This window comes from Eretmochelys imbricata, chromosome 12 (assembly GCF_965152235.1).
Source record: "Eretmochelys imbricata isolate rEreImb1 chromosome 12, rEreImb1.hap1, whole genome shotgun sequence".
Lineage (NCBI taxonomy): Eukaryota > Metazoa > Chordata > Testudines > Cheloniidae > Eretmochelys > Eretmochelys imbricata.
The window spans coordinates 40,947,825-40,967,626 of record NC_135583.1 but is presented as its reverse complement, the minus strand read 5'-3'; the positions used below and the strand labels follow the sequence as shown (position 1 = coordinate 40,967,626).

General features: G+C 48.9%; 1 protein-coding gene across 2 annotated transcripts in view; it reads right to left on the bottom strand.

Annotated features, from left to right (window-relative positions):
- The window catches only part of TANGO6 (transport and golgi organization 6 homolog), an 89,556-nt gene that overhangs the window by 29,739 nt on the left and 40,015 nt on the right, over nt 1-19,802 (bottom strand). For both annotated transcript variants that reach the window (XM_077831257.1, XM_077831258.1), the window contains exons 13-15: nt 18,874-19,407; nt 17,523-17,580; nt 5,583-5,735 (exon numbers count right to left, since the gene is read on the bottom strand). In XM_077831257.1, the coding sequence (XP_077687383.1) occupies nt 5,583-5,735; nt 17,523-17,580; nt 18,874-19,407 (745 nt within the window). The remainder of the gene's footprint in view (nt 1-5,582; nt 5,736-17,522; nt 17,581-18,873; nt 19,408-19,802) is intronic.

Sequence of the window (19,802 nt, the reverse complement as noted above, 5' to 3'; positions counted from 1 at the left end):
AGGGAAGTTGTTTAGATCCACCTGCCAATGGGGATCACTGATTACTCTGCACTCTTCATTCAAGGGCATCACTCCTTCCCGGGAGGATCGGGTTCTGGAGGCTCAGCTGGTTAGCAGGTCTGGGTCTCCAGGTTAGCTCTTGGGTGAACATAAGCAGTGTGGAGGCAGTATGTTGAGCCCTGGACTCCCCTTGCGGTTCCAATACCTCTCCTCTGGGGGAGAGCTGCATCTAGCCCTCCTGATTCACAAAGGGAAAGCCAAAGCCTAAGCACCTTCAGGTCAGGAGAGGAAGGGAAATCCTGGCTCTTTTTCCTTTTGGTTTGTTTAGCTTAGCCTGTGAAGACGCAGGGAACACTTTTAGGTATTACTTGTTACAGCAGCTGCCAGAAGAGACTTGTCCAGCTTTATTTTATCCCTCCACCCTGTGTGTCTTGGCATCCCACAACACCCGCTCTACAGTGAGACTCTGGCAGCAGCAAGGACGAAAACCACCAGCATTAGCAATGTCTGGACCTTCCTGGGCTGCAAGTTCCTGCCGTTCTGCTCTCTGCTGAGTAACTTATGATTCAGTTGCCAAACTCCATCATCAACTTGAGGTACAAGACAGGTAATTGTTTAACATGACAGCACCTCCTGCCCAAACCTTCCCAGTGCTTCCCTGTGGAAGGGAAACACTGAAGTTTGGAAGAGTCTAATCAACCAACTGTAGCTCACAGGTCACTAGCCCAGCTGATAACTTTCCCCTCTGATTTTGCCTGGGGTAAATACATGAAGAACCATAGAAATGTCAGGCTGGAAGGGACCTGGAGAGGTCATCTAATCCAGCCCCAACACTGAGGCAGGACCAAGTTAAACACTTGTCCGAGATGGTCTAAGTCAGGGGTCCCCAGTGCGGTGCCTGTGGGTGCCATGGCACCCGCCAGGGCATTTCTGTGCGCCCGCAGGACAACCCGCTGCTGAAATGCCGCCAAGAAGCGTTGCCATTTCTCAGTGGCATTTCAGTGGCAGCACTTCTTCCCGTTGCCACTTTTTGGCAGCGGCATTTTGGTGGTGGGGTGTTTGGCGCCTGCCACAGTCTTCTAGGAATAGCAATATGCTATTCCCACAAGAAAGGTTGGGGACCACTGGTCTAGGTTGTCTAAACTGTTCTTAAAAACCTCTAGTGATGGGGATTCCACAACCTTCCTTGGAAGGCTGTTCTAGAGTTGAAATACCCTTAAGTTTTTCCTAAACTACAACCTAGGATAGAAATCTCAGTTCTTTGTAAAACATGAAATAGGTTAACATTTCTACCAGCAGCTATTTAACTTAAAGGGACAGGCAATCTATTTGGATCATACAGGGAAGGACATGGAGCCCAATCTATTGAGCATTTCCTTAAAAACGATCATGTTAGCTCTGGTTTCAGAGTAACAGCCGTGTTAGTCTGTATTCGCACAAAGAAAAGGAGTACTTGTGGCACCTTAGAGACTAACCAATTTATTTGAGCATGAGCTTTCGTGAGCTACAGCTCACTTCATCAGATGCATACCGTGGAAACTGCAGCAGACTTTATATATACACAGAGAATATGAAACAATACCTCCTCCCACCCCACTGTCCTGCTGGTAATAGCTTATCTAAAGTAATCTTCAGGTTAGGCCATTTCCAGCACAAATCCAGGTTTTCTCACCCTCCACCCCCCGCCACAAATTCACTCTCCTGCTGGTGATAGCCCATCCAAAGTGACAACTCTTTACACAGTGTGCATGATAATGAAGTTAGGCCATTTCCTGCACAAATCCAGGTTCTCTCACTCCCTCACCCCCCTCCAAAAACCCACCCCCATACACACACAAACTCACTCTCCTGCTGGTAATAGCTCATCCAAAACTGACCACTCTCCAAGTTTAAATCCAAGTTAAACCAGAACATCTGGGGGGGGGCGGGGGTAGGAAAAAACAAGAGGAAATAGGCTACCTTGCATAATGACTTAGCCACTCCCAGTCTCTATTTAAGCCTAAATTAATAGTATCCAATTTGCAAATGAATTCCAATTCAGCAGTTTCTCGCTGGAGTCTGGATTTGAAGTTTTTTTGTTTTAAGATAGCGACCTTCATGTCTGTGATTGCGTGACCAGAGAGATTGAAGTGTTCTCCGACTGGTTTATGAATGTTATAATTCTTGACATCTGATTTGTGTCCATTTATTCTTTTACGTAGAATGTTATGCTTATGTTAGTTCTATGTCTCCATGACATGCTGAGAGCACATTACACCAGTGCTCTGTGCTGACATCTTACCAAGGGGACTATCCTTCACCCTGTGCAATACCTGCCAATGCAGTCACAATAAGCAGAGGTGCTCAAGCTGAAATCCCATTGGTTTGTGGGTGGTGGGCGGGATGTTCTTTACAAAGGCTTCTGGATTTGCTTCCTCCCTTGTTCTGTCAGGGTTGGAATTCATTAGCCTTCTGGACACACTGCCAGGCTCATTACCCCTGTAGATATTTGGGGAAGGAGTGGGTTGGTGTGCCTGCTGGAGATGTGGGTTGCATCTGGGGCTTTTACACAGCAGTGCGATTCTAATGGTTGAACATTCATTTGGGCATGGCATGTAGTTCTGATAACTATTCTAATGTGCTAAAGGCCTGATTTTAGGGGGTGTGCATTCAAGTCAGCAGGAGCTGGAGGTGCTCAGCGCACCTGAAAATCAAGTCACAAATGAGTAGCTTTAAGTCAGGGCGACCAAAGTACAGCCGTCACACCAAACAGACGTTCCATCTTGATCCAAGCAGCCTGGCCACGAACAGTAAACGAGGATGTTGCTTGCTGTCCTCTTCATTTTATGCCAGATAGACACTGCCCTCCAATTCCCAGTGTGACCTCAGCTGGGTAAAGTCTGGGCACATCTGGTTTAAGTGACCAGTACTAACCCATCAAACTTACAGTAGTCTCACTACTGGAAAGTGCAAACTTTTCACAATGTTTTATTTTTGTAGATCTGAAAAAAAAATTCAATAAACTAAAAATTTGCAGTGAAAACTTCAACTTCAAAGTTTTCTACCATAGAATATCAGGGTTGGAAGGGACCTCAGGAGGTCATCTAGTCCAACCCCCTGCTCAAAGCAGGACCAATCCCCAATTAAATCATCCCAGCCACGGCTTTGTCAAGCCTGACCTTAAAAACTTCTAAGGAAGGAGATTCTACCACCTCCCTAGGTAACGCATTCCAGTGTTTCACCACCCTCCTAGTGAAAAAGTTTTTCCTAATATCCAACCTAAACCTCCCCCACTGCAACTTGAGACCATTACTCCTTGTTCTGTCCTCTTCTACCACTGAGAATAGTCTAGAATCATCCTCTCTGGAACCACCTCTCAGGTAGTTGAAAGCAGCTATCAAATCCCCCCTCATTCTTCTCTTCTGCAGACTAAACAATCCCAGCTCCCTCAGCCTCTCCTCATAAGTCATGTGTTCCAGACCCCTAATCATTTTTGTTGCCCTTCGCTGGACTCTCTCCAATTTATCCACATCCTTCTTGTAGTGTGGGGCCCAAAACTGGACACAGTACTCCAGATGAGGCCTCACCAATGTCGAATAGAGGGGAACGATCACGTCCCTCGATCTGCTGGCTATGCCCCTACTTATACATCCCAAAATGCCATTGGCCTTCTTGGCAACAAGGGCACACTGCTGACTCATATCCAGCTTCTCGTCCACTGTCACCCCTAGGTCCTTTTCCGCAGAACTGCTGCCTAGCCATTCGGTCCCTAGTCTGTAGTGGTGCATTGGGTTCTTCCGTCCCAAGTGCAGGACCCTGCACTTATCCTTATTGAACCTCATCAGATTTCTTTTGGCCCAATCCTCCAATTTGTCTAGGTCCCTCTGTATCCTATCCCTCCCCTCCAGCGTATCTACCACTCCTCCCAGTTTAGTATCATCCGCAAATTTGCTGAGAGTGCAATCCACACCATGCTCCAGATCATTTATGAAGATACTGAACAAAACCGGCCCCAGGACCGACCCTTGGGACACTCCACTTGATACTGGCTGCCAACTAGACATGGAGCCATTGATCACTACCCGTTGAGCCCGACAATCTAGCCAACTTTCTACCCACCTTATAGTGCATTCATCCAGCCCATACTTCTTTAACTTGCTGACAAGAATACTGTGGGAGACCGTGTCAAAAGCTTTGCTAAAGTCAAGAAACAATACATCCACTGCTTTCCCTTCATCCACAGAACCAGTAATCTCATCATAGAAGGCAATTAGATTAATCAGGCATGACCTTCCCTTGGTGAATCCATGCTGACTGTTCCTGATCACTTTCCTCCCATGTAAGTGCTTCAGGATTGATTCCTTGAGGACCTGCTCCATGATTTTTCCGGGGACTGAGGTGAGGCTGACTGGCCTGTAGTTCCCCGGATCCTCCTTCTTCCCTTTTTTAAAGATTGGCACTACATTAGCCTTTTTCCAGTCATCTGGGACTTCCCCCGTTTGCCACGAGTTTTCAAAGATAATGGCCAATGGCTTTGCAATCACAGCCGCCAATTCCTTTAGCACTCTCGGATGCAACGCGTCCGGCCCCATGGACTTGTGCACGTCCAGCTTTTCTAAATAGTCCCTAACCACCTCTTTCTCCACAGAGGGCTGGCCATCTACTCCCCATGCTGTGATGCCCAGCGCAGCAGTCTGGGAGCTGACCTTGTTAGTGAAGACAGAGGCAAAAAAAGCATTGAGTACATTAGCTTTTTCCACATCCTCTGTCACTAGGTTGCCTCCCTCATTCAGTAAGGGGCCCACACTTTCCTTGGCTTTCTTCTTGTTGCCAACATACCTGATGAAACCCTTCTTGTTACTCTTGACATCTCTTGCTAGCTGCAGCTCCAGGTGCGATTTGGCCCTCCTGATTTCATTCCTACATGCCCGAGCAATATTTTTATACTCTTCCCTGGTCATATGTCCAAACTTCCACTTCTTGTAAGCTTCTTTTTTATGTTTAAGATCCGCTAGGATTTCACCATTAAGCCAAGCTGGTCGCCTGCCATATTTACGATTCTTTCGACACATTGGGATGGTTTGTCCCTGTAACCTCAACAGGGATTCCTTGAAATACAGCCAGCTCTCCTGGACTCCTTTCCCCTAGTCCCCCAGGGGATCCTACCCATCTGTTCCCTGAGGGAGTCGAAGTCTGCTTTCCTGAAGTCCAGGGTCCGTATCCTGCTGTTTACCTTTCTTCCCTGTGTCAGGATCCTGAACTCAACCAACTCATGGTCACTGCCTCCCAGATTCCCATCCACTTTTGCTTCCCCCACTAATTCTTCCCAGTTTGTGAGCAGCAGGTCAAGAAAAACTCCCCCCTAGTTGGCTCCTCTAGCACTTGCACCAGGAAATTGTCCCCTACGCTTTCCAAAAACTTCCTGGATTGTCTATGCACCGCTGTATTGCTCTCCCAGCAGATATCAGGAAAATTAATCTTCACTGGAACATGGACATACAGACAGCACTAAAAGCCCCTGGCCATACACAAGAGTAATGGTACAAGTGGCTCTGATGCAGTATTTGGTACACCCTCCAAAAGAGAAACTGCTGTAGACTCACCCAGTGCCCGGGTTACCCGCATCAGCACCTCTCCCACTTTCATCCTGGTCTCTGCAGTCTGGGGTCCTGTGGTGCCTGGTGAAGTGCAGCCATACTGGGCCAGTAGGCAGGGGAGGATTTGCTCTGGGTACACATCTGACAGAAGGGCAACACCTGACGTTCAAAACAAAAAGGGGTACATGATTCAATCTAAAATATAAGGCAGAGGATGGAGAGTACGTAGTATACACAGTTGTTAGGATAACTGAAGAGAGAATAGGTAGGAGCACCTGGACATATGGACCCAGGATGTCTAACCATGGAGCACCAAACCACAGTGAATTTACAGAAGAAAATCAATGTCAGGGTCTATTCTGGGTTTACTACCTCTCTGCTCAGTGAGCATCTCTGCCTCAGAGGGCTCTACCCTCCAGGTCAGTCCCTCCCTGGGGCAACAGACTCCCATTCAGCTACACCCAAAACTACCATTTTACTTCTCAGACCAATAAAATGCTAAGAGTATCTGGCCCCAAGGGCTAATCACCTGTGGATCTGTGAATATGGGTGGGGTGGGAAAACTGGTCTTGCAGCTGCAAAATGCACCCCCCCCACCTCAGCTCCATTAGTGACTGAGCAGAGCTGTAAAATACCATGGTTCCCACCTCCCATTAATTGCTGCTGGGCAATTGTTAGCAGTACAGGTTACTGCTCCAGCCCTTTGTGTGGTGGATGTAGCTGTCATCCATGATCTCAATCATAGCTGTAGGGTACCAGCAGACATCCACTGGGGCACAGAATGAGAAGGAAGAGAGCTTGCAGATGGAGATTTTTACAGTGATTAGAAGAGGCAGGTTGTAGGCAAACCTTTTTATTTGCACAAGGCAGCGTCAGTTGATAGTTTGGGGGATTCTGATGGTATTTGTTCACTTTGGCATCTCTAGCACACGTCAACACGCTTGCCAAACAGTCTCCGTCTCCTCACACTTTTAAGCCTGAGGATCACAGTATCTTGCTGTCTGTACCAACCTGGGAACCTGAAAGGTAGTTCTGCTCCCGCAGGTTCTGGGCCAGCCCATCACTCCCACTGTCACCCAAGAAAAAATGGCACTGACTGTGCCCTGGGAGAGCAGGGCCAGCTAATCAAGCTACAGAGTACTCACTCCTCCCCAGACCTATCTGCAGCCAGTAGGCAGGGGTGACCAGTGCGCAGCCAGACTGACAGGGGATGTTAACCAGACAAAAACTAGTTACAAAACTGAAGGGAAGGAGAAGGGTCGAAGCATCACTGAAAGCTGCCTGAGCTGGCAAACAGCAGCACTGCGGCACTTAATAGTGCTCAGTTAAGCTCCGGAGACAAATTCACCCTGTAGCCTAAGATGGACTCTCTTTGACCTGCCTTGCAATGGGGATTGTGGGAGAACACCAGGGAGTTTATGACCCAACATAGTGGTCTCCTGTGCACCCCTCACTGCTCTCTCCTCAGACCCTCCCTCAAACACCGTACTTGGGGACTGACAGCATGTGTCCTACCCTGGCCTCAGTACTCCAGTCTCTGGTGAGCCAAAGTTCCAAGGCAGGTCCCCAAAATCATGAGACTGGCTCAAACAAGAATGAAGGTTGAGGATTCATTTGCTATCTACTTTGAGCCTTTGGGGTGTACCTGGGTTACGTTACAGCTTTTCTCCATGGCCAGGAGAGCTCCAAATGGAGTGAGCCCCTTCTGTAGCACATGACTGAAGGAGCTGGGGCTTCCAGAACACCCCCAATATTATGAGCCAGGCCCTAGCAGCCCGAGGGTTGGTAGGACTGTCCAGTGCACCATTTTCCAGGGCTCAGTCCTGTCGCCAAAAGCTGACAGCGCTGAACGCAATGTTGCGCGTAGCACAGACCAGGACAGGCCATATTCAGCATCCCGTCAGTGAACACAATTGCTGGCATCTGGATTCAGCCCTGGTGAGGTTCTTGCAGCATGGTGCTGGCCTGGAGATCACTGGCAAGGCAAGAGTCACAAACAAACAACAAAGGCTGAGGTTGAACACAGAAAAGGCAAGGCCTCAAGGTGCGCTGTACAACAGACAAGGCATTGGGGCAAGGCCAAGGGTTTTGGCTTTCCCAGCAAAGACCAATAGGCTGGGATGAGAAAAATCAAGGCATCAGCACCAAGTCACAACAGGAATTCAGCCTGGGTCACATCAATTCAATAAATGAACCAACCTTGGCTCCTACCCCTTTCCCTCTCCCTTTGGCCGTACGCCTGTGAGCTCTGCAAGGCAGCTCCCATGTCCCTATCTCCTCGGACACTTCTGAGCGCTCATAAGAGACCTCAACCCCATCGACATCAACAAGGCAACCCTAGCCAAGCTTCCTCTAATCACAGCCCCTTCGTATCAAATCTCTCTCACGTTCAGCTCATGTGGTCTGCCTGTCGAACCGTTTACTCTCCGGTTCAATATAATTTCCAGCAATCTACTCCCGTACACTAAGGCTTGTCTACACAGTGGGATAGTAGGCTCTACAGGGGGTAGGGTGGGGTTGATTTCTAATGCATAACATTTTAGGGCACTGTAATTGGCCTGTGTAGACCCTGCTGGTGCGCTTTAATGGAGTGCTGTTTGCGGAGAGTGCATTGTCCCACAAGCCCTAACTAGTTCAATGAACTGCTCCTTACATAAGCCCCCGGTTGTGGTCCTCTGGCATTGCTGGTCTATTAATAAATAGCTTTTACAGGGGCTGGAAGTTTACTATGTGACAAGTTTCTCTTGAAGATCAGAATGGGCTTGTGTCACATGAGTAACTCATCTTGTACTGCTCCAGGTTGAACACCACAGCAGATGAGAGGAGACAGCTCACAAAATCTGTTTCTAACAGTCCATGCACTGTGTATCTCTCAGCTCTGAAGTTGCTATTTCACCTTCTTAGTCGAGTACGCCCCCCTCTCCCCAGTAGTCTCCAGATTACCTGAAACCCATGCAACAACCTAAAGATTCCTGGAGAAACTCATTCTAGCAGAAGACTGGAAGTTGAGAGTTGGCTGGGTCTAGCTATGAAACGAATGTACATCTTCGCCCACACACGCGGAGCGCTGGAGGTACTGGAGCAGGGAAGGGGAAAGGACCCAGTAAGTTAATAGTCTTCTGGGATCCTGGTTAAAATCTGGTGTCAGGCCCAGGTCCAGTGTACCTGGAATCTCCGTGCAGACCCTGATGGAACTGCAGGTAAAGACCGGGCCAGCAGGGCCTGTGCTTTCCGACATTGTTTGATCCTGGCGCCGAGTGTTAATTCACTGTGATGCCTACAAAAAACTTGGCAGCTGCGCGTGGGGGGGAGTCAGGGCTGGGACAATGCAGGGTGCTGCCGACTAGGATGGAGACGCACCGGCACCGCTGGGTGGGAGAGGCCCAGACGAGAAGAGCAGAGGGTACTATCGGGCAGGAATGAGTGGCATCGGAGCTCCGGCCTTTATTTGAATGAGTAATGAGCTTCATATGGAGTATAAAACTGACATGAAAGTCCTGCTGATATAACTGACGTGACTCCTTTTAGCCATACCCTAATTAGGTAGAAAAGAAGAGAAATCCCTACCCAATGCCCTGCAGACAGGAGAAAATGAGGCAGCTGGAGCCGAAGCCTCATCTCAAAGGCCAGGAAGTACATGGATTTTTCCTTTTTAGATCTGTAACCACCTCCGTCACACAACTTCCCCCCTGCCATATATGTAGATAAATCGCAGCACTGGCAAAACCAATGGGAAACTGTTTCCACTTGCTCTGCAGAGAGGAAAACTAACAGCAGGTTTTGCCCACGCAAAAAAGCTACACCCAGCATTGCACAGCCCTCCTACCTGCAGCCAGAACAGATTTCTCTAGGATCCATGCCTGGGTCTGAGCTTAGCTTTGAGGAGGCCCTTGAATTCCAGGTCCCTGATCATTCTCCTCGTATGTCTCAGCCCTGTCTAGTTCTGGAAGACCCTTTCTCAGATGGGGTGGCCAGTGCTGCACACGGCATCCAGGTGAGGCTGCACCACTGATTTACAGGACATCCATCTCTGTACGCAGTGTTGTAGCTGTGCCGAAAGCTTGTCTCTCACCAACAGAAGTTGGTCCAATAAAAGATCTGACCTCACCCACCTCGCCTCCATGACCCTTCTCTGCATCATTCACCATCCCATTCCTTATGCTTTCTGACATTGTTTGATCCTGGCTGCTGTGTTGTAATTCACTGTGATGCCTACAAAAAACTTGACGGCAGTTTGATTCCTGGTGTGCTGAGACCAGAGCCTGTCATGCCGACCAGTAGTATCTCCTCGTCTCCTTGTCCTCCACCATCAGGCTGTTTTCTGTTGATTCTTGTCTTACACTGAGAAGGTCAGCTCTTTGGGGCAGGGATTGTCTTTGTTCTGTGTCTGTACAGAGCCTAGCCCCGTGGCGTCCTGGTGCGGGACGAGGGATCCTAGGCACTACAGTAATACCCATAATGATTCATAAACTAACTCAGAATTTGAGTTTAATTTTCAGGCTGAGCTAGAGACATGACCTAGCTGGTTACTAAACACATCACACAGTTCCTCTGCTCAGACCTCTGAACAAAGCCAACATGCTATGGTTAGTTAGCATGCTATCAAGCTGGATGCCCATGTTTGAGAGAAATTATTTAACAGTTCAAAGGAGGGGAAACTGAGGCAGACATCCCAGTTCTACAGCTGGTGGGGGCGGGGTGCTCCATATGGAGCCATCCTACAACAAACATACTGAGAACCAACCAGCAGACAACTAGGATGGTAGGAAAGGATGAGTCCATGAAGGGTGTAAGTGCTCTCTCTCAGGACTGAGCCACAGATTGAAAACATTGGAGACTCTCAGAGGCTGAGAAATAGGGAATCTGAACACGCCTGGCCATTTTGTCTGAACGACCCTGAAGGGAAGCATGACCTTATGATTAAAGCACAGTACAGGAGCCAGGAGACCTGACGGTGTTCCGAACTGCCATGCTTTGTCCAGGATTTGCAGTTCTGGAACTGAGCTCAAATGACTACAGACTTATTTTGGGTTTGACTGTCAACGTAATAAAAAGCAGATACTAGTCAGTGAGAATTATATAGTGGCACAAAGCTTTCCTGGCCCTGACAAGCACACAGGCAGTGGTGAGGGCTGACACGCAAGATCTAACTTCCTCCCATCCTCAGAGTAGCAGCCCCCACCCATAGACCCCATATCATAAGTATCAATGATCTAACACTCCCCGTCAATTACTGGCCACCAGCCTACATAGATACAGTGGGATAGTGCCAGACCCCTCTCCCTTCCTATATCATGCTCTGGGGTGAGACCTGATTTCAGTTCTCAGCAATGCCTACACAGCTTGCAAGTTCCAACACACTTGCAAGAAAGCCCTACCGCAGAAGCAGAATGTGTCGCCCAGAGGAAAAGGGAACCTGCCGAAAGCATCCATCAGCTGCTCTCAACCTATGCCCTACATCCCCGAAGGCCATTTACAGTGTAAGACTGACAATGCTTTCTAATCTTATCTAACCTGTTACTTCTGTGTATATTTAGTGATTCAACGCCACAAGAAACTGTCACAGTTAATCAGAACTGTAAGCGGCTGCTAAACATGTGAGGAGCTGCCCACAGTACACGAATCATTCAAACGCTATCTAAGCATGCGTGCATATTTCACCTGCAGGGCAAGAATAACCTCATCACACTCAAGACTGTACAGGCAGAGAGGAAAGTGTACTGATAAGCTAATCTTCCAGTTGTTTCGGAAGGGTTGATCTTCCAGTCATCAATTACGAGAAGCAAATATGGTATTTCTTCTCTTGCTCCTACTCCAGCCAGCAAGAGAAGTGGGGACAGACTGGGGTTTGGGAATTTTTCAGGAGCCAGTCTTAACCACCCCAGACTGCCTTCATCTCAGATTTCTGCTGCACTGCAGAGGAGGTTCAGAGACAGAGGTAACTAATTGTACGGTCCAGTAGTGGGGCAGCTGCCCCACTCTGATAAGCAGGGGTTAAAAGCAGCCAAGCTAAGCTGATTGGTGAAGCAGCCACAGCTGTGGCCAGCTCAATTAGGGCCCAGCTGGCCCTGATAAGAGGGCTGTGGGCCAGAAGCTGGAGGAGTCTCACTCTAGCCCTGGAGTAGGAAGGGCTAGCTGCCTGAGAGGAAGGTACCTGAAGTGGAGCAATGCTGGGGAAGGGCAAGGGAGCTGGGCAGCTCCAGCCTGGTAAACCCCCAGGTTGCAAGCCTACCAAAGGTACTGGGGCTGCAGTGGGGCAGCCCGAGGATAGGCAAAGGCAGCAGGTCCTAACCCCTTGCCAATGATGAGTGGCCATTACAGGCTGCAGTCACCACAGTGAGCGGGGGCTAGATGATGACTGGCAGTAGCCACTGAGGCAAGGTGGGGATAGAGGGTTGGGGCTTCCCCTGGGAGGGGGACCCAGAGTGTGGGGGCACTGCCAGGGGACAGGACCCCAGGTAAAGGGGCATCGGGGTCCAGGAGGAACACACCGGCCAGGAGGAAGCGCTCCATATGCTGGAGAGCCAATTCCTGAGATAACCAGCAGGAGGCGCTGCACCGGTGAGTCATCGCTTCACTACAGCTCCGCAGGGGTTTTCTTCCTCCATAGTTATGCGTCTCTTAAGCAATACATTGTTTACCCCTCTAAGAATCTAATTGATCATGTCCCTAAGACTTTCCTTCCAAAGGAACAATGCTACCTTATGCACCCAACCCAGCGATACACAAGAAAGATCTGTCTACTGAGGACAGAGACCTGGGTCAGAGATGGAAACAATGCACATCGATGAGACTGACTAGGATGCATGGCCTGGTTCCCCATCTGGCTCAACAGTACTAGATTTGTGTGTTTAAGATTTGGAAGGATTAGATGCCGAAAGGTAGAGTTCTAAGGTCTTATTCAAGATTCTATTACAGATACACCCGAAAAGACGGTTGCAGGCAAGTGACAACTCTGTCACACGTCAGCCTTGTCTACACTGGAAAAGTATAGATATACTGGTAGAGCTACCCCAGCAAACCCTCCTAGTGGGGGGACAGTTTATTCTGCCAAGAATGCTTTTGCTAGTTATGATGAAATGGTAATGTTCGGTAATATTTTTATGAACCCTATGTGTATCTCAGTGTCCTCCTGTACTTAACATTGCTACCAAGTAGGTGAGAAAGGGGTAAGTCTGCTGTCGGGGCAGCTAGAAGGCATGAGGTGTGTGCGCCATCCCGCTGCCTGGGTGGAATGAAGGGGTCATTAAAGACCTGGTTGAAACCAACCCAAATAAACGGGATCTACAGAGACAATGAGAACCCCCCTCCCCCCGCAATGACTGAGCAATCAACGCTTAACAGTGGGAAGCGCTCAGAGGTGGAGTATGTGAATTCAGCATGGCTCTGCCTGAAAACGAAGGACAGAGGTGGCAGGCAGGGATAAAGAGTTCACTTCTGGAAGCAGCTGGACTGCTCTCCCCTGGGACTGACAAAGGGTCAGAGAGAGCCAGAAATGGGGTCCACAGCAGCTTGGATGGCAGATGACACTATCTGGGCCAGACAGACTATGTCTTAATCTTTATTTCTCTATGCTAACCTGAGGACTTCCAGTGCTGCATTCCAGGTGACTAATAAACCCTGTTCTGTCTGGGAAAGTTTGCCTCATGCAAACACCTGCCGAGGCTCATTAGACTTTTACACTCTTCAGGGACTCTACCAGGTGTCTGTTAGTTGGACGCACAGGGCAGAGCTCACACTATGAAGCAGGAGCCTAGAGGCTCAAGTCTAGGAGCTGGTGGGACCATATGGCCAGCCCTGAAGGAAAGAGTGGGACCCACTGAAGGGGTTCCTCCAAGAGCTGGGGTGTAGCACAGATCTTGTGAAGACATGACACGGGGTACAGTTTGTACCCATTCCCCAAGCAGAACAAGCCACACTGGCATAACTTAAGTGTAGACCAAGCCTGAGAAATGGAAGTTTTGGTAACAGCTGTGGCCGCGGACCTGGTGACTGCAGGAGACGGTGTGCACGTGTAACCATCTCCCCGGGGTGCCAGTCCAGGGGCCTCGCACTCATCCTGTGGCAAGCACTGAATCCCATTTTTAATTCTGGCCCATGGACCAAAGTGTCAGTCTTGTGCAGCACACGCCTGTCCATCCACAGGGGCACCCCAGCAACATCACAGAGATCCAGGGGAGACTCTGGTATCTATGTAGCAATGAAACGTTGCACTACTGTCATTACATGTAGTGTCTGGAACCCAACTGTCTTATTGGGCAGCCCGCAGGGAAATCTGCTCCCCTACAGGATCACCATTATTTCTTCACTGTGTTTCCCTTCCTTGTCTCTCTCTTAACTGCGTCTGTTTTTCTTTCTGCACGTCCTTGTCTGCAGCAACTCCCCGTGGCCACCTTCCTCCCCATTCCATGCACTACAGTGATCGTTAATTGAATAGATAACGGTTACACTGAAGTGTCATCACTGGACTCCAGGGTTAACATATAGAGGAGATTAATAGGGCTTTGGGGAGTTCAGACCTCTCAGAGCCACTGATTCAGGCTGTCTGCAGAGTCAAGCAATCACTACTACACCGCTTACACTTAGGTCACATTTTGGAAGGGTTTTTATCAACCCTGAGAGCCAGAAACAACAATTTTTTTTTAAATAATAATGAAAGCTTGTGTTGTGAATGTGTCATTTGGACCTCATGTCTGACATTGTTCTAGTCACACCTACAAGGCTAGAGATCAGTTAGCGGTAATAGATGACCATCATTCCCAACGGTTATGCTATCTGGCATCCCTCAAGCATCCATTCCCCGTCTATCAGTGGTTTTATTGAGATAGTGTCCCTATTACTAAGTGGTGAATACTAAAATAACCCGCCCAGGTACCCCAATACGAGATTTCCTGGAGTGCCGAATAAGATCTCTTCAGATGATCTCTCTTCCTGTGTCTGTCCTCTTATTGCAGGGACTCGGTCTAAGGTAGAAAGCAAAGTCAGGAATCTTGGCAGATTTTCGGCAGCCATTTCCATGGAACAGAATGCATGGGCAAGCTATTAACCTCTCTTCACATACACAGGTTTCTTATGAAGAGATTTTATTTTCCCCATCATGACCTCCCAGCAGCAAATATACCCCGGGAGCCGTACAGCTTGATTACAGCAATTCCCTCAGCAGGACTGCTCCAGCACTTGCAGCTACTTCAGAGTGCAGCCGCGCAATTCCTTGCTGGATTCAGCAACTAATCCCATCCCTGCCATGGAGCCCCCTTTAAAAGCGCATAGCAGCACTACCCAAGAGTTTGGAACAGACTGAAGAATGGAAACCACAGGGGGATTGTTTGGATAGGTAGCACGCAATAAGATTGGAGTCCGGATACCACAGCTTTTCTTCGGAAGTAGCTCTTTATTTGTTCATTGTCCATAAAGCATGTTGGTACAGCTTTATGCCAGATCACCTTGCAATTCTTTATAAGCAGCTAAACAAACATCTGTGTTCCTCTAGAAATGACAGGTTTCCCCTTTTAGGAGAGCCCAGGTATTTTCACCATGTGGTGGGGTGGCTTATGCTTTCATAGCTGGAGAACCAAACAGCTCAGGAGAGTTTCTGGTGTCAGACTCCCAGTTCCAGATGTGCACAGCTGTGCACCATGGACCAAGAGGCACTTCAGCCTAGTCTACACTACAAAGCTATGTTGACCTAATATCCACAGCTACATGTGTCTCTCACTGAGGTAGCCTCCCTGTTACATCGAAACAGTAACACCATCTCCCCACATGACATAAGACCACTGAACTATCTGTGTCACCCCAGCAGTTGTCCCACAATGCTACTCTCCCTGGGACAGCAGCTGCTCCGGTCACAATTTTGAAATCCACTGCCCACAGGTCACAGGTACCAGAAGCCTGCCCCCACCCTTCCCTCTAAAATAACCTGTGTATTTCAGGAATGCCTTTCCCTGGTGGCCCAGTTTGGGGAGCACACCTACTAGCCAACCTTTGTAAAAATCTAAGAGTGACCTGTGCTCTATGAACAGCTGCATGCACTGACTAGCACGGAGGTCACCGACCCCGCATCCTGTGCGACTTCCCTTCATTCTGATGGAGAAGCCTTGTACCATGCCTGTGACAGCAACGAATTGTTTGCCCACTCAGCTGAAGAAAAGGTATTTACCACTGTGAATTCTAACACAGCCACCAACACGCTTTCATGGACTGTCTAGATTAGTATTTATGATCATGTTAGTTAATGCAAGTCAACTGGCAATCAATTGCCTTGAGTTACAACATGACCAAAGCTCTAGTGTAGACAAAGCCAAAGAGATGTTAGCGCCAGGAGGCCTGCGATCCCAGTAGAAAATCCATATGGATCCAAACTGCTGACTGGGAGGCATAAAGCCTGGATTTCACAGCCACTGGCTCTCTGGTTTCCTGGGAATTCTTTTCTGCCTTGCCTCTGACTTTCTTGGGAATGGGCAGTGTTTGAGGATGAGACACTCACTAAATCCACAGCACATCCTCAGCAGCAGAATATAATCAGTGGCTTAATTGGTAATGAAACTAAATAAACAAGCCAAACCTTTCAGCTGATGTATGCTAGCAGTTCACAGAGAAGAGCATGGGTGGAACACAAAGGACTCATACATATCACAACACAAATGTTAGTTAACCCTAGTGGGAAAGGTGCCCGCCGGTATGGCTTACCAGGGGAGGGGGTTGCCTCATCTGAACGGGGAAACATACAGCACCTGTGCCTCCACGTGCATTAGTCACACCCGCGTGGGTGGCAGGAATCATGAGCTACTAGTTCTATTAGACCAAAAATCTGTTCCCCGCTTCCAGACAATTGTACAACCCCGACTTCAACCATGAGATGGTGCTGGGAACAGCTCCCAGGCAGAACCTGAAGCCATGTAAAATGTTTGCTTTTCCTTTTGTTCTAAAAGCAAATCTTTCCCAGCAAGACCCGTTCCGGGAACAGCTGGGTAAAAGATGCAAGGACAGTTGTGTTCTCCTGGCTTAAATGGGTTGGAATTCAATCACCGCTCGTTCATTTCCCTTTGCGGTCATGATGATTTGATCTCCAACTTCAGTTCAGTGAAGCAGCTTTGTTGTACTCTGGGCAAAGTACTGATGGCAGCCAGAGAAAGCTTTACAGCCCAAGCCACAGAGGACACAAAGACAGACCCAGTTGTGAAGAACTTCACAAGAACCGGGCACCTTACCACCTTTTGGACTACAATGGCCTCTCAGAAACTCAGAGAAACTGCCCCGAGAGACACTCCCACAAACTGGCCTAAAGACAGCAGGATGCTGCGGGAAACAAGGCCCTCCCTGACGTTACAATAGGAGTTTCAGTACAAATCAATATAAGAAGAGTAGAGAGGTGCAGATGGCACAAACAGGAAATTTCTTTTTTCCTTACCATGCTGCAGACAAGTGACCAGTGTCTGTGTGATTCTGCAGCTAGAGAGGGAGAAAGAGAAGCTAACCCCTCACTGTTAGCAGGTTATCCAGAGACTGGGGTGTTTACTACTGCTGGCAAGGAGGAGACAACAGATTGGGCAGAGAAGTTTCCTACCTAGGCCAGTCTAAAAGTATTGTTCTGCCAAGTGCAGTTCACACATTAGCCCTCAAGGAGCCCAGGAGGTAGGAAATATCTCTATTTTGATAGAGGGAAACAGGCACAGAGGTGAAGGTCACAGAATATGAGAGTGGCATAGCTTGGATTGGAATTCAGCAGTTCCTGGTGCCCGATCCTATGTTCAGATCTTGCCCCACCTATCTCACCCAGGCAGTGATCATTGTGCTACTCTCTTGGTAGCTGTCTTGGCTCAGACACTTCTTGGAACTGAAAGGAGCGAAGGGCTCTGCATGACAGACACAGTGTGCACGTTTAACTAGCAAATCCTTAGAAAAATAACAGACACCAAACTCAGGCAACTTGGGCACTGCACTCACCTTGAATAGCAGAAAGGTACACAAAGGAGTCCTCATGTTCCATATTTTCCAAGAAAACCTGGAGGACAAAGCACACCAGTTACCTTCTTAGGGGTGTGAGACTCATGTTCTCACCTAAGACAGCTCCAGTCCCACACACTTGGGGGTGTTATCCATACTTCCCCATTTCTCTGAGCTGACCGTACCCCTCTGAGTGAAGCCTCTGTATGTTGTGGTCAAGCTGGAGTTGCAAGCAAGGCCCTGTGAGATCTGTGGGGAAGCAGCTTTTCTCTCCATCTTGTAGGCAAGTCTGGAGCAACAAGAAATTTTGAAATTCTAAACTTTGACAGCAACTAGCTGTTCCACTGCCTCCTGACCCCAACACACGCCTCTGCAGCCAGCAGTGAGGAACCACCAGTACGTTGTCTGGATGCTTCTGCCAGCAGTGAAATAGTAAATGCTGACAATTTAAATCATCACAACTAGGCTTGAGAGTTAGCACCCCGCTGAGATGAATGAGGACATTTACACCTCTCAGAGCTGTCATATAGGTGGATTCCCATAGCATCATGGACTGCACGTGGCCCTGGTTAAAGGGTTTGAGCCTGGGTCATGGTTGCCATAAAGGTAACACTGATTCATGAAATCTGCCAGTGAGACACTGACTCCTCAGCTGCCCATCACTACAGCAGAGACTTCCAGCTGTGGGGTGGGGAGTGGCTCAGGAATCGCCTCTGAGCCCTGCAATGCATGGAGGACAATTTGTTTCCTTAGCTATTCACAGGGAGAATGCGAGGTTTTCACTTACAGAGATCCGTGGGCATTTTCCTGTTTTAACTCTGGTTCCCCTCCTTTAGCCCCAGAGAAAAATGGAAGTGACCTCTACTCCTCCCTGAACCCAGGAATAAGGGGCAGAGGCGGGGCATGAGAGGCCAACATGGGAATAGTGCCTGGGGACATTAGCCGTGCTGGGCCAGAGGAACCTTGTTAATCTCATGTTAGCAGGCTCAATAACTGGGTCTACCAAATCATCACGTTTACCGCTTCATGGAGCGGGGAGGAAAGAGAACAAACCCCAGCAGTTCAGGGGGGAACACAGTAAGAGTTGCTGGGGCCACGAGGAGGACGAAGGCTGAGCTCTTCAGAAAAAAACTGCCAACAAGGGACCTGCATGCTCTTCCCAGACATGTGTACGGCCAGCCTGAGTCACTCCCCCAGCGCCCACATGGTCCCAGGTGTGTTGTCATGTAATAAGTGTGAAGACAAGCCAGTAAGTGTGACACTAGGTTGAGTGGTGCATAGCGTCAGAAGGGAATCAGCACATTAAACAAACACGATCTGCAAGCAAGCTTTAGTCCTGAGTTCTGCCTACCTTGAGGAGTTTCTCCTGAGCCTTTAGTCCGTCTGGATCCCTCTGCTCTAACAAACGGGAAAGACGCCGCAGGGCAGCTGCTCGTACTGGGATTTCCGGGTCATAGGCTGATAAGAGGAGCTCCTGAAGCTGTTGTGGGGTGTGGTCTGCTGTAGGAGTCTCAACGGGGCACTCTTTCTGCACAGTGGATTCCCCATTCTTTCCTTTAGGACTGGGGTTACTGGTCAGGCTGTTTGTGTGGCTGCAATTTTCATTAGTCTGTGGCTGTCCTAGGATGAGCCCAGCTGTTTTGTTCTCAGGTCTTTCTGTGGGGTTTGTGTGGGTCTGTCCTCCTGACCTGCTTGACCCTATTTTTTCCCCCAGGGTGCTCTGGGCAGCAGTGCCTACAGTTTGGGTGGAGAAAGCTCCGTGAGTGCAGATGGTGATGCGCAGATCAGCTGCAAGCTCCTGGATGACAGGTTCAAGATGAATGCGGGAGATCTCCTCCAACAGGGGCACCAACTGCTTTAGGATGGCAAAGTCACCCGATTTCAGCTGAAAGAAAAACACAACTATCACTGGCATGGCCTAAAATGAGAGATGCACACATGGAGTTACAGCAGCTCCTGAGAACATTCCCCTGGGCTGAGGGGCCCAGGAGAGAGCCTGGTGGGAGACAGTCTGATGGAGCTGAATCTAATAAGAAACTTCAGTAACTGCACAGCACGGATGTGAGCCTGATGGATCAGATAATAGTGTGCCCCAAACTGGGAAGTGTGACCATTGGGTGGGGTGGGACAGCAGCTTTTCACATTGCCCTACCATCCTCACATGGAGATGTGACTACAGGAGGTCCAGAACACCTCATCCTTGTCTGGTCATGCAGCGTTTCAGACACAGAGATTTTGCGTATGCTGAAAGCGACCGGCAGTACGCAGTCTGACTAGTTT